This window comes from Mytilus galloprovincialis, chromosome 1, assembly GCF_965363235.1.
Source record: "Mytilus galloprovincialis chromosome 1, xbMytGall1.hap1.1, whole genome shotgun sequence".
NCBI lineage: Eukaryota > Metazoa > Mollusca > Bivalvia > Mytilida > Mytilidae > Mytilus > Mytilus galloprovincialis.
The window spans coordinates 90,703,735-90,717,914 of NC_134838.1; the positions used below are offsets into that span (position 1 = coordinate 90,703,735).

Here is a 14,180-nt window from a genome sequence, read left to right on the forward strand (position 1 = left end):
CCCCAAAAGGAAGGTTAGGATTATTTTTGGGTGTTTTGGTTCCAACTGTTTAGGAATTGGGGGCCAAAAAGGGCCCAAATAAGCATTATTCTTGGTTTTGGAACAATAACTTTAGTATAAGTAAATAGAAATCATTGAAATTTAAACACAAGGTTTATCAACACAAAAGGAAGGTTGGGATTGATTTTGGGAGTTGAGATCCCAACAGTTTAGGAATTAGGGTCCAAATAAGCATTTTTCTTGTTTTTCACACCATAACTTTAGTATAAGTAGATAGAAATCTGTGAAATTTAAACACAAGGTTTATGACCATAAAAGGAAGGTTTGGATTGATTTTGGGAGTTTTGGTCCAAAGGGTCCAAAATTATACTTTCTTTGATTTCATCAAAAATTGAATAATTGGGGTTCTTTGATATGCCGAATCTAACTGTGTATGTAGATTCTTAATTTTTGGTCCGGTTTTCAAATTGGTCTACATTAAGGTTCAAAGGGTCCAAAACTAAACTTAGTTTGATTTTAACAAAAATTGAGTTCTTGCATGGGCTTCTTTGATATGCTGAATCTAAACATGTACTTAGATTTTTGATTATGGGCCCAGTTTTCAAGTTGGTCCAAATCAGGATCCAAAATTATTATATTAAGTAATGTGCAATAGCAAGAAATTTTCAATAGCACAGTATTCAGCAATAGCAAGAAATCTTCAATTGCACAGTATTGTGCAATAGCAAGAAATTTTCAATTGCACAGTATTGTGCAATAGCAAGAAATCTTCAATTGGAGTTATCTTTCTTTGTCCAGAATAGTAGTTGAATCAACTTAAATCATTGTTTTACACAATATACAATGTATATTCACTTTTACTTCCAACTGATAAATTAAAACAATCTTTACCATTCAGTGATAACAAGCACTATTTTTACATTTTAATATTTTATGATGTATTTAAATGAGTAGTTATTTGCAAACTCCATTAGAAATTTGAATTGAGATCAGTTTTGGAATAAGGGAAAGGGGGATGTGAACATTTTTCAAATTTCAGATTTCATAAATAAAAAGATAATTTCTTCAAACATTTTTTTGAGAGGATAAATATTCAACAGCATAGTAAATTGCTCAAAAGCAAAAAAAAAAATTTGAAGTTCATTAGACCACATTCATTCTGTGTCAGAAACCTATGCTGTGTCAACTATTCAATCACAATCCAAATTTAGAGCTGAATCCAGCTTGAATGTTGTGTCCATACTTGCCCCAACCATTCAGGGTTCAACCTCTGCGGTTGTATAAAGCTGCGCCCTGCGAAGCATCTGGTTTTAAATTTTAGTTTAAAGCTGGGAACAGTATATATATAATTTATATATATACATGTACCTGGTTTTAGGTGGTAATATTTAGCAATGATTGATCACTTCACAGTGGCAGATCCAGCCATTTGAAAAAGGGGAGGTTCCCAACCCAGGACAAAAGGGGGGGGGGGGGTTCCAACCATATGTCCCCATTCAAATTCATTGATCATAAAAAAAAGGGGGGGGTTACAACACCCGGAACCTCCCCCTGGATCCGCCACTGCTTCATTGGTTAACTATACTTTAATAATAGTCACAGCTGGGAAGAAGATAGTCCAAATAATTATGACGTCTCGAAGTAAGGCGTCAAAGAAAAAAAATATCATAGCCTTTCAAGACGTCATAATTATTTGGACTAGGAAGAAGATAACTAATGATAAATTATTTGGTCAAAATATTTTGATATGAGCGTCACTGATGAGTCTTATGTAGATGAAACGCTCATCTTGCATACTAAATTATAATCCTGGTACCTTTGCAGAGATTTTTTTCAACCATACAAAAAACTTAAATTTATACAAGTACACAAAAAAAATTATAGATCAACCTGTGGTGTGCCCCAGACACACCTCCAAAACTGAGTACTCTCCCTTGTACCACATATGACCGAAAACAACGAATAGTCATTCTAAAGGTAAAGGTCATTGAACCTCAAAACGTGGTTGTTGATAATCAAATCCTGTTAGATTATTTCTTGTGATACTACAATGGAGAGTTACAAACCATTCCCCCATATTGGTACTGATGCTACTCATGCTGGACAGGATCCTGACAAGTGGAAGTGCAGAGCTGTCGTTCCTTTGATTTCCATGTCGACAACCTTCAAACAGTCAGCACCTGGTGAACATTCAGTGAGCAATTTTTAATTTGTACAAATTAGAAATAAATAAGCATATTTTAATCTCGTGCATTCAGAAGAATACAGTTAAATTATTTACATCTATTCAGTTCTATTTCAAAGCAAAATACGTCTACATATTTAGGTCAATAAATAGAACAATTGTACCTTCATCTGTTCTTTGGCTGGGATCTAGTTCAAATAATTGTGATGTCTTCAAATATAAAAAAAAAAGAAGAATACTTACTTTGAAAATGTACACGGATTTTACATATCCATTTCTGGTCCATGTTTTACCATTGTCAAGTCAACATCCAGACCGTCCAGTTTAAGAAATGTGATTTAAAACTAAAGTAAAAGTTTTTTACGACGTCATTTAGCACAAATAAAGAAAGAGTCTTCGGCAGACATGAGCACGCTGATGTACTGCCAATTTAACAGTTTACATCAGAACATCAAATTAATATCAAAGTAAACTTTAATATCGCCTTTTTTTCAATCTGATGTCAATCATTGGGATGGCCGGTCGGATGGCCAATTGCAAGTGATTTTCATGATTCCCTTTTGTGACTTAGTCTTTAGGGATTAAAATCAGGATCAGATATAAAATGTCCGTCTGGTTCAAATATTTTTTGGAAGCCCTGATCCCGACTCAAAGAGACACAATGAACAGATCTGAGAGTACTCACAGTTATCTAACAGCTAGTTCAAAGCCACTAACAACAAATAAAAAAATCATGCATCTAAGACTAAACTATCAATCCAACATCCAATGGATTTAGTGTAAAGATTTCATAAACAGCCAGAGAAAAACATGACCTTGTGCAATGCCAAGTTACAGGTATCGGCAGATTGTAGATTCATGAGTGTGTATATGTATATAACATACATGTACTAGTAATATTTAGTTTGCTTTTAATTTACTGATAACAAAATCAATATTTATACCGATAAAAAACAATATATTGAATGATCTTATTACAGTGTTGAATTGGTAACCTTTTAGAATAAGCTTATTTAAAGGAGCGATAAGTTTACCAGGATCATTTCTAAATTTCCAGGCACGGTAAACAACATTTCTGTAAAAATGATGATGTGCTATCCTGTTTGAAATAAGTTTTCTAAAGGTACAACCAAACTTTAAAACCAAATTTTTATATGTATGGAAAATTTAGTAAAGGTTTTAAGTAATTTATGGTAACAATATCCCTGGTTTAATAATTTACCAGTAATACATAGATTGTGTTCGTTAAAATAAAAAACGTCACAACAGACACGGGCATAGCGAACGAGCTATGAAATATAAACACTGTAAGATGGTGCCAAAGGAACATCACCATCTAAAAATGAAAATTAACAATAGGGAACGAAAAATTGTCTCTTTTGTCATAAATTTAAGTGTGGAGTTTCCCGTTTAAAACCGAAATATCTAAATCCAGGAAAGGACAGTTATTACCGATTAAATTTGATTTATTTAAAGTAAGTTCCTTGGGGTAAAAAAGCTATTTTTTGCTTAACTTCTTCATACAAGGTCATTATGCTGAAGCCTTTTTTTTCGTCTGGACTTGGAGATGAGAGAATTTTTCGGTAGAACTTTGTGACACAGTTTTGCCATGAAATCTTCTTAATTTTTGACAGCTGAAATTTTGGCATATATATAATTCTTACCTTTGTGTGTTTTGGTTTAAAATATTTGTTCCCCTGATTTCTAAAGATCCTTTCCTCTTCTAGAGTATAAGTTAACAATCTCTTGAAAAATTTGATGGACCAGAATTTTTGAAATGGTCAATTTATGATATATTGACTATACATCAGTCTGCACCGTTAGCTGCATGCCCCAGACTAGTAAATATTGATTCAGACTAGTGAAAATTTTCAAAATTTTATTTAGTCATATAGGGACAAGATTTGATATTTAGTGTCCGAACTAGTAGATGAAAAAGTTTTTGGTGCAGACTAATATATATATTATTCAGGGAACCATTTAAAAAAACAAAGAAAGTCATTGCACATCTCAAATGGAGTTGCAACTACTTTTATTATTTACTTTTGTATATATTTCTGAAAATATATTGCACCTTCCAAGCAATTGGAAAATTTTCCAAACAAACCAAAACTTAGTTATAAACTTCTACTCCTTGAATACTAATGATCCTATTTATCATTAGCAGCTTTAACATTTCAAACAGTCTTCATGATGAACCACATAGTGATACCCAGAAGCCCAGGCTTGTAAAATTGCTTTCAGTCCTGTAATATAATCTAGTCCACAGGTTCAACAAGCCAACATAATCTAACAACCATTTTCCAAAAATTGAACTCTTGATGTGTAGATTTAAAAGTTTATGGTGAAGAATGCATTTTTACCAATAGTTCTTAGTTGTTTTGCAGCTAACATTCAGAAACAGTCTCAGATTAGATATATGGGACATTAATAATTTTGTCAAAAGTTCAAGGAATTTTATGAAATGATACACAGGATTCAACCAGGGCTTCCCTAAAAGAATTTGAGCCAGCCAAACATTTTATATCTGATCCCGATTTTAATCCCTTAAGACTTTAAGGGAGCTACCATTTAATTTTTATGGGGGGGCTAGGAGGAAATTTGAAAAAAATAGGCAGGACAGGAGTTTTGAGTAAAAAAAAAAAGCAGGATGAGACACTTGCAAAAAAAAAAAGTCAGGACGACAATTTAGGTAAAAAAAAGTGAGGATAAACTAAAAAAAAAAAGGCAGGACCGAACAGAGTGAAAAATAAAAAAGCAGGACAGAGATTACAGCTAAAAAAAAATGCAGGACAAAATTTTTCATCCTAGCCCCCCCATAAAAATCAAATGGTAGCTCCCTAATCACAAAAGGAAATTTATATATGGTAATTATGGGCGCACTACGTTTGCACGCATTTGGGGATTAAAATGTTTTACGTTTGCGCGCAGCTTTTGATTACATTTGCGCGCATTCATTTTACAGGTAAACTCAGGTAAAAATATAAATAAAAATTAAGTTAAATTATAATTGACTATATATTTTTTTATTTTCATAATAAATATGACTATCAATTATTAATTTTGAAAATATTTCTCAATTCAAACTATATATTGTTCATATTGAATTATAAAACCAATTATAAAGTGATCATTATAAACTCCGTAGTATAGCTTAATACATCTAACTTCATTGCGAATATTTCAGAGTGAAAGGATTTAAACGAATAATCATCGTGTGCATAATAAAACGGACTTATCTTGCTCGAAATCCCACTTCCACCTCATCGTTGGTGAGTAGGGGACCAAGACTAACAGAAATACTTGTAAATAATTGAACTGATTATAAATAAATAAGTATTATTACCTGTCTTTTACCTGAGTTTACCTGTCAAAAAATGCGCGCAATTGTAATCAAAAGCTGCGTGCAAATGTAATGGTAATGCGCTCAAACGTAATGCACCGGTAATTATGGTAATCAGATGGCCAATGATTGACATTAGATTAAACTCCCCTCATGATGACCAGATGACAGAAACTTACACCATGATGAGGAGAGTTTCATATCTTCCGCTACTTAAGACAGTTGCCATTCCATCTTCATTGTAGAATTATTTTAATTTCTAGGGATTTGAATATTCTCGAAGTGGGAATCCTACCAGGAACTGCCTTGAAGAGTGTATAGCTAAATTAGAAGGAGCTAAACATGGTAAGTGTACTGTTATATAGATAAACTACAACTTGAGAACACTATTGTCAGGTCATATGAACATCACTCTCTCTAATAAACTTATTCATGACAATTTCATATTTAAAGGACCTAGGCAGTGTTATGTCATGTTTCTAACAAAAAATGAAGTTCATCCTCTGTCACATTCAAATTACAATATCGACAAAGTCTTTCACATCGTTGAATATTCTCTAATTTACCTGACATGTTCACTCTGCGTTCATGACGACCAGTTTCGACTCTTAATTGTGATTACTTAATCTAAATTTAGTAAGAATTTGACAATTGCCGTTATTTATAGAGGATAGATAGGTTTCTTTACCAAATGAGAATTTAAATTTAAGATAAGTACTTAATTTACCTTTATCCCGTAAATAAGAAGCTCTGATTACTTTCCAAGTCTTGATGCATCCATTTAACTGTTTATGGTGTTTAAAGACATAGCAATATTCTTTTGGAGTTACTGAAAACAAAATTATTTATTGTGCATGTGCAAAGATATAAATGAGTGTTACTTTTTTACATGCTAAAGTAAGTTGGTTAACAGTAGTCATGATAGTAAGTAAATTAAAATAGTCAATTTTAATGAGTTCTATTATCTGTCAGGGTAAACATGATATTCTTTGATATTGTAGCAATGGTGTTCGCATCTGGATTAGCCTGTACATCAGCTATAACACATATGCTACAGGTCGGAGACCATATAGTCAGCATGAATGATGTCTATGGTGGTATGTCTTGTAGAAAATAAACTTCTCTGATCCATCTACGAGGGTGGTAAAGGGTTATTTTCGTGCAACATGGTTTGTCATTTTAAGCCGTGATAAAGGCTGTGTTTCGTGAAATCGGTAAAAGGATCAATGTGGTGCAAGAAATTTTCAATTGTTCTTTCATCGTGAAATGGCATTTTTTTTCGTGTTATTTTGTGCAGATACCCTTTACGCCCCTCATCTATTATAGACCAACTTTGAAATAAAAATATTTGAAAAAGCCTAGCAGCTGTTAATGGTTAAATGTATGATCTGAATACACATAATTACAAATTGAATTCTTTTGGTACAACAGTTTGAACAGTGATATACATTTGTATATATTATATTGATTAGTTGATTGGTATTTGCTGACTATCCAATGACAAAACATTTATATATATATTTATAATAAAAATGCGTTAAAAGATAAATTACACTAGAAAGCTCTTCAGCGATGATCTATCAGATTCAGGATGGATGATAGAAAATTTAAACCAGATTTGGAAACTGTATGCTAGGCAGGATCAGGAATTTTGCCTGCCAATATATGACCTTGAGAAAATGGATTTCAGTTAAAATCAGTTTATTTTTAAAAGAATGAAATTGATTTGCAGGTACAAACCGTTATTTCAAGCAGTGTGCCTCCAGGATGGGTATAGAAACATCATTTGTAGATTGTACTGATGCAAATAAAGTCCAGAAAGCAATCAAAGCCAACACAAAAGTTTGTAATTTAAATACTGTTGGTTCATTTATTTTCTTGGATACCAATTTAATACATTACTACTCTTGTGTAACTGAGATACATTAATGCTGATTCACTTCATATATAAATATTATTGAATTGTAATACATTGTAATATGTTCAATAATTTGTTTAAATTTTTACAAAATAGAATCTTATTGATATAATTGCATAAATATTACAAATCAAAAGGCTTATAGATAACAAGAATATTGTGTCCACAGTTAAAAGAATGTAGCATATCTGTAAATGCATTTGACTATTTGTTTTCAGATGGTATGGGTTGAAACACCCACCAATCCCACAATGCAGTTGGTTGATATAGAAGCTGTAGTAAATGTAGTACGCAGTACGAAACAGGATATCTTTGTAGTGGTGGATAATACCTTTATGTCATCCTGTATGCAGGTACAGTACATCTCATGTATTTATAGATTAAGACATAAAAGATAGAAGAGAAAAACATTAGAACATTCAGGCATTGTATTCAGCAATGTTAAGCATTAAAATAAAAATTCCAGATAATAATGAAAGAATGCATGCAGTAAAATTAAATTGTATTCCCTCCCAAATTTTTTTTTAATGATTTGTTCTGTTGTCAAAAATGTGAGTTTAAACAATTTTTCTCATATTTGTATTTTTTAATACTTGAAAGATATTGAGGGCTAGAGAATAAACTTAAAACTGGTATCATACCTTCAGCAGTGGAGGATCCAGGATAGAGTAAGGAGGTCATGTTTCTTATGATTTATAAATTTGCTAAGGATAAAATTGTCAAAAAATATCACCTCAATCTGCTGGCTGGCTCTAATCTTTTTTGTTGTATTATGCCTTCCCTTTTATTGATCTGCCCCTATACATATTTTTTTGTACAATAGCCAATGTTAACATGATTAATGACTTAATTACTATGCTAGCCAATTTTATGTTGATTATGACTAAATATAACAAATTTTACCAAATCTTTGTTGATTTTCCAGAGACCATTAGATTTTGGAGCCGATATAGTGATGCATTCTTTAACCAAATACATGAATGGTTAGTATAACTACATCTGCTTCAGTTATTTTGGATCATATACATGTACCTCCAATGGATTAATAAACTGATGGTAGACACAGAAAGTCATCACTATTATTCTATACAACTTGTTTGATATCATTTTTCTGATTTATTTGTTTTGTTTTAAATTGATGGTGAAAAAAAGAATTATTGTTAGAAGTAACAGATTATAAGTTTGTATTTGTTTTTGATTTATCTGTGTGAGTGAACTGTCTCCCTTTGATGAAGTTTTATGACAATGTTTCTTTTGTCTGTTTAGGTCATTCTGATGCAGTAATGGGAGCCTGTGCAACAAACAGTGATGAAAAGTGTGAGAGAATGAGATTTTTACAGAATGGTATGTCAATGTTCTACACTTTGTTATTCAGAGTATATTTACCCCTGTAATTTATTGTTTTGATATTATCTCTAAACTTGTAATAAATCTGTACTACTTGTTTTTGATAGTTAAATTTTATTGATACCAAATGTCAGTGTAATACATTGTACTTTAATAGAAAAGAAAGGATAAGGTGTACCAATTCATGACCTAAAATCACTCTATGTACATGAAATTATCAAAGGAACAAGGCTTGTATTGCTGTTTTTCCTATCAAAGTCATAATGAGGCATGCAACATTGAGCAAAATTCAACTTGAGGAAACGATGATAGTCAATCGGAAGGGGACGATAAATGGCTGACCCGAGTTAAGAGAGAGCCATATCTCTTGCACGTTAAAGACACCCTTGTAGATTTCGAAAAAGAGCAGGCTTATGCCGCTACAAGGCAGCACTCGCACCCGCAAAGTGATAAGGGATTAATATAAGTTGCAAAACTTGTTTCCCAATCCACTATAAATAAATATGTTTAAACTAAAACTAACTTTAGTGCTCGAGATCTATCAAATAAATACCGTCATAACTAGTATTGATGTCAAATTTAGTTTATCATTGTGTTCAGCATTTTTCATACTGTCTGTCTATAGAAATCCTGAGCATCTTTATAGCATACAGCTTATCTAATTTATTGTATTGTCATTGGTTTGGAAACATGATTGCGTCTAGTCAAATGTCATGAAGTCATTGTAAATCAAAGTGAGATTGGATATAATGTTAAAAAAAAATTAAAGTCCAATGCGCACTATGATCTTAAAATTTTATAGGGACAATGTTCTCATTTTTACATTAAAACAGCCATAAAATGTTTCACAGCTAGAAATTAAAATTATCATGGTAAATTGCTCCTGTAAAAGAGTATTTTTATATGTTTCATTTATATTTAAGCTTTTGGACCAGTCCCTTCACCATTTGATTGTTTCCTGGTTAACAGAGGATTGAAAACTTTACATGTTAGAATGAAAGAGCACATGAAGAATGGGTTAGCTGTAGCAAATTACTTAGAAAAACACCCTAATGTTGAAAAAGTCATCCATCCAGGTATGTCATCAGTTAAGGGAGGAAAGCATCATGTTGTGAGATTTGCCAAGGACATTTTGCTACGGGCGAAATTGTACAGCATTGACATCTTGTTCTGCTTTATTAACTTATCTGGGGCAAGATTTATTGAGGGTTTATTGTGTTCTTTATTGTTTTTAATTCATTTGTCAAGCAATAAGGTATAATGCATTCTCATATTATTTACTGTTGATATTTCCACTATTTGACTCATTAAGAGATGTTATTTTCACCATAAGTCATGTTAAGTGATGTTCAATAATGGGTTTCTTATAGCAACTATACATCATATTCATTTCAAGTTTGGCTTTTAACATGAAATTGTTGCATTGTTAGTAGTTTCACTTTAACACCTAGTTCTGATATATAAGATCTTTTATTGCTATTTTGTGCATTTTTCCTTTGATCTGTTTTTGTGATAATTTTTCATATAATGCTACTCACTTCAGATGGAAAATTATCGCTAGAAACTAAGGAGGCACTGGCGTTGTTAATGAAATTGACATGAAATTGACAACGTCATCATAGGTTAAATAGCAATAAACAGATTATCATTGGTCATCTCAACGATAATCTATAATTATAAGAATTTGAATGACTAGTGTTGTATATAGCTAAGTGTAAGATAATCATGCCATGCATTTTCTTAGATTTTTCCTGGTTATATGCTTTATATATATATTTCCTCTACATGTATATATCATACTTTTGGCTATCTTTTTGTGACAGATCTCTTAGCAACTCCTAGTGGCAGGTAATGTTTTATAAATTGAAGCATGTGATTTTTTTTCTCCATACAGGCCTACAGTCACATCCACAACATGAACTGGCCAAAAGACAAATGAGAGGGACCAGTGGAATGGTTACTTTCTTTATCAAAGGAGGACTAGAGAATTCTAAAGCTTTCCTTCAAAATCTCAAGGTCAAGTAAATGATGTATACTTAACTGATTTTAACCAACAAACATTAATTGTAACGTTAAAAACAAAATGTGGAAAAAGACATTTAAAAAAAGGCACTAGTGTTATATGTTCAGTCATACTGACCAAATGTATGTCCAGGATGTTTACATAGATTTGATAAGTGACACTTTATTTCAATCATTTTTAATCAGATTTAAAAGGGTAAAGGTAGGGCTTTCATATAAAAAAATAAATCAAATAGAACGTTATATTTTTAATATTTTGTAATTTTCATTTAAGATTTTGAGTCATTGCATTTAAAAATTCTATTCAAATAATGTCTCACCTCTTTTACAGGTTTTCACCCTAGCTGAGAGTTTAGGAGGATTTGAAAGTTTAGCTGAACTTCCGTAAGTTTTACTCAAAACAACTTGTATGTAGTTTATTGGACATGTGATAATAGAACTTTTAGGAAGACTGTTCCAGTTATCCTTGTAAATTATTTATAACTTTTTTCAATAGTTCCTTTTAAAAAATGCTTGTTATCAATGATTATTTCATTTTCTGAAATATTTTCTAGACCTTTCTGTTCGGATTATTTTCATCTTAGACTACATGACTTAGATTGGTTCTACTCAATTTGAAATGTTTGACTACTATTTTCTGCCTTTTGATTTATCTGTGATTTACAGATAGGTTAGTAAGAAATTTAACACAATCAGTTAAGGGGATTATGATATTTTAAAAAATGGAAGATGCCAAGGGACAAACCTGCTACTTGAGTTATAATTTTATTTGGATAAAAAGGAGATGAGGGGTGAATGTCATTTAGTCAGATACACAATTAAACAAAATAGCATCTAGAGGTCAACATATAGTTGTTATCAACCATAGACAGATGTCAATACAAGATGTCTAGCTTTTAATTGTCTCTTGTCGAATTTTTTTTTAATAAAATTAACAGAAACTATCAACGGTAGCAGTCTACTCCAAATTCTTCCAATAACGAAAAACATTAAGAAATAATATCAACTACATATTTGTACCACTGACAAGTTTTTTTTAACCTGAACAAGCGTAGGAAAAGGTTTTTTGGGTAAAACTAGTTTTGTTTTAAGATCTCGACTGTATTCACTATAAATGAATCAATGATATCCATCTTATCTTATAGGTCCATAATGACACATGCCTCTGTACCAGAATCAGAAAGAGCTGAGTTGGGAATTTCAGACCAACTTATACGTCTGTCTGTAGGAATTGAAGATGAAGAAGATATATTAGAAGATTTAAAACAAGCACTTAAGGCAGCTTCAGTGGTAATAAAAACCTATCTGTTTGTAGAATGAATGATAAACATATAAATGAGAAAACACTACCTGTAAATAGAATGTGGAATTGAAGTTTGGTAACTGATTTTATTTCAAAATATATGTAGTCCATTTTAAAGAAATTATAAGATTAAAGACGTGCAGGAAAATTAAATATTACAGCTAGATGGCTAACACCTTTTAATCTTCAGCATTGTTTAGGAGAGCTTCTTAATTTATTTTCTTTTGCCTTTATAGCCTATACATGCTAGATAGTAGTGCTGTATTTAAAGGTTAAATTCTCGAGCTCAAAAAAAGAACATTGTGTTTTGTTTCCTGTTCAAGATTTTGTCCCATCTGCAATGAAATAAAATGAAATATTTGGTAATCATAAATGAGACTGCAAACCAACAACAATAGTTAATTAAACTAAATATCTAGAAGTTGCCCTGTGGGTTTTATATGTTGTATAGTAAGCATTCATCTGTCTATAGAACAGCTATGAATTGGCTTCCCAAATTTTCTAAATATACAGAGCTGAATTAATCATTGAAACAACACAAAATTCTCAACATGTGAAGAAAAATGCAATGATAACCACCAATATTATCCCTGATTTGTTTCTAATGTCAATGTTTTTATTGAATATTTGTGATATTTTATTTGTATTGTTTCCCTACTCAATCTGTATTTTTGTTTTGCAGGTGTAAACTTCTTTCTTAACAACTCAGGGGAACAGATCACCATTCCATAGTATACTTTTGCGGATCATATATATGAATGATTTATTATCACTACTGATTTCTATTAGTTCTAGAAAAAAAAAACATTTTATTGTATTGGAGATGATACTAGAACATTTTTTTTCTCTTTTCAGTTTTGTTATACTTAGTCCCAAATCAGTGCTATACTGTTGTTCTTTGTTGTGTCACAGAAAATTAGATCATGTATATCTCTGTTTGAAATATTCATATTTTAAGAACTGTTATTCAAATCTAAGAGTAAAAGGATAATTCTTTATGTCAATAAGAAAAAAATAATGAATAAACAACAATGGAACAAACAGATGGACACAAAAAAACTATATATGTTTATTACTATGTAATACGTTAATCATTTTGCATGGGTTTTTTTTAAAAAGAAATGTGATTTTGTATGTAATTCAATCAATGTCAGAATTTATTATGTGACTTGAAGTTTTAAGAGATCCTTCATATATAAATATAATCAGATTCGACCAGAAATTTGACTTACTTTCTATACTACAAGATTTTATATTCAAGTCAAAGAAAACAAATAAATCCATTCATATATTATCTTTTTAGAAGATTTGTTTTTTACAAAATCCTATGATTGTGCAATTACTTTGACAATCCGGCTATGTGATCACAATTCCCCAAAAATGATTGTAATAATACCTGCATTATTTTTGTTATAAGAATCTCATACTGGTTAGAAGTATTTTTGTTAATCTTTTTTTAAGCAACTTGAGTTATTATTTATCAAAGTACTTCTACAAGTCTATTTGCATAATTTACATTTAAAAAGTGCTACAATTGTTTCTGTTATTGTATTTAATAAATGTTTTATTCAAGCGTTTAAAGTTGTATCAAATCTGATCATTTGACACTGTCTGTTGTTCTAAGGGACCACACTTATTCTGACAAGTGTATACATTTTGCTTTTTGTCTGATATTTCTGTATTATAAAATATGTGGGTTGTGTTTCTTTGTTAAAAGTAAAATTATTAAAAATAAGTCTTTTGCAATTTTTTGTTATATACTTATATCTCTGTGCATATTTGACTTTATGTTATTTAGTAACAACAATATCAAAGATGTACAGTATGAGTTTAACTAAGGGTTGCTATTATCACAACCAGATTAGATCTAAAACATCATAAGACATTTGCAAATTAATTTAGAATTGGATATATACATTTGTATGTTGGTGACTATTTACACAGTTGCATATTAGCTTTGTTTACACATTTTGGGAATACAATTAATGAAATCATTTAGTCGTTATTTTTATAAAATGAGAAGTTTGGTGTATGTCCATGAGGATATATCCATTTACAGTTG

General features: G+C 31.1%; 1 protein-coding gene across 1 annotated transcript; it reads left to right on the top strand.

Annotated features, from left to right (window-relative positions):
- Nucleotides 1-1,965: 1,965 nt before the first annotated feature.
- Nucleotides 1,966-13,389, top strand: LOC143044424 (cystathionine gamma-lyase-like). The gene is made up of 12 exons (XM_076216438.1): nucleotides 1,966-2,194; nucleotides 5,792-5,873; nucleotides 6,530-6,625; nucleotides 7,261-7,370; nucleotides 7,665-7,799; nucleotides 8,372-8,429; nucleotides 8,713-8,790; nucleotides 9,717-9,869; nucleotides 10,688-10,809; nucleotides 11,147-11,199; nucleotides 11,961-12,105; nucleotides 12,801-13,389. Exons 1-12 carry the CDS (start codon nucleotides 2,051-2,053, stop codon nucleotides 12,804-12,806), a joined length of 1,182 nt encoding a protein of 393 aa, XP_076072553.1. The 5' UTR covers nucleotides 1,966-2,050; the 3' UTR covers nucleotides 12,807-13,389.
- Nucleotides 13,390-14,180: the final 791 nt, after the last annotated feature.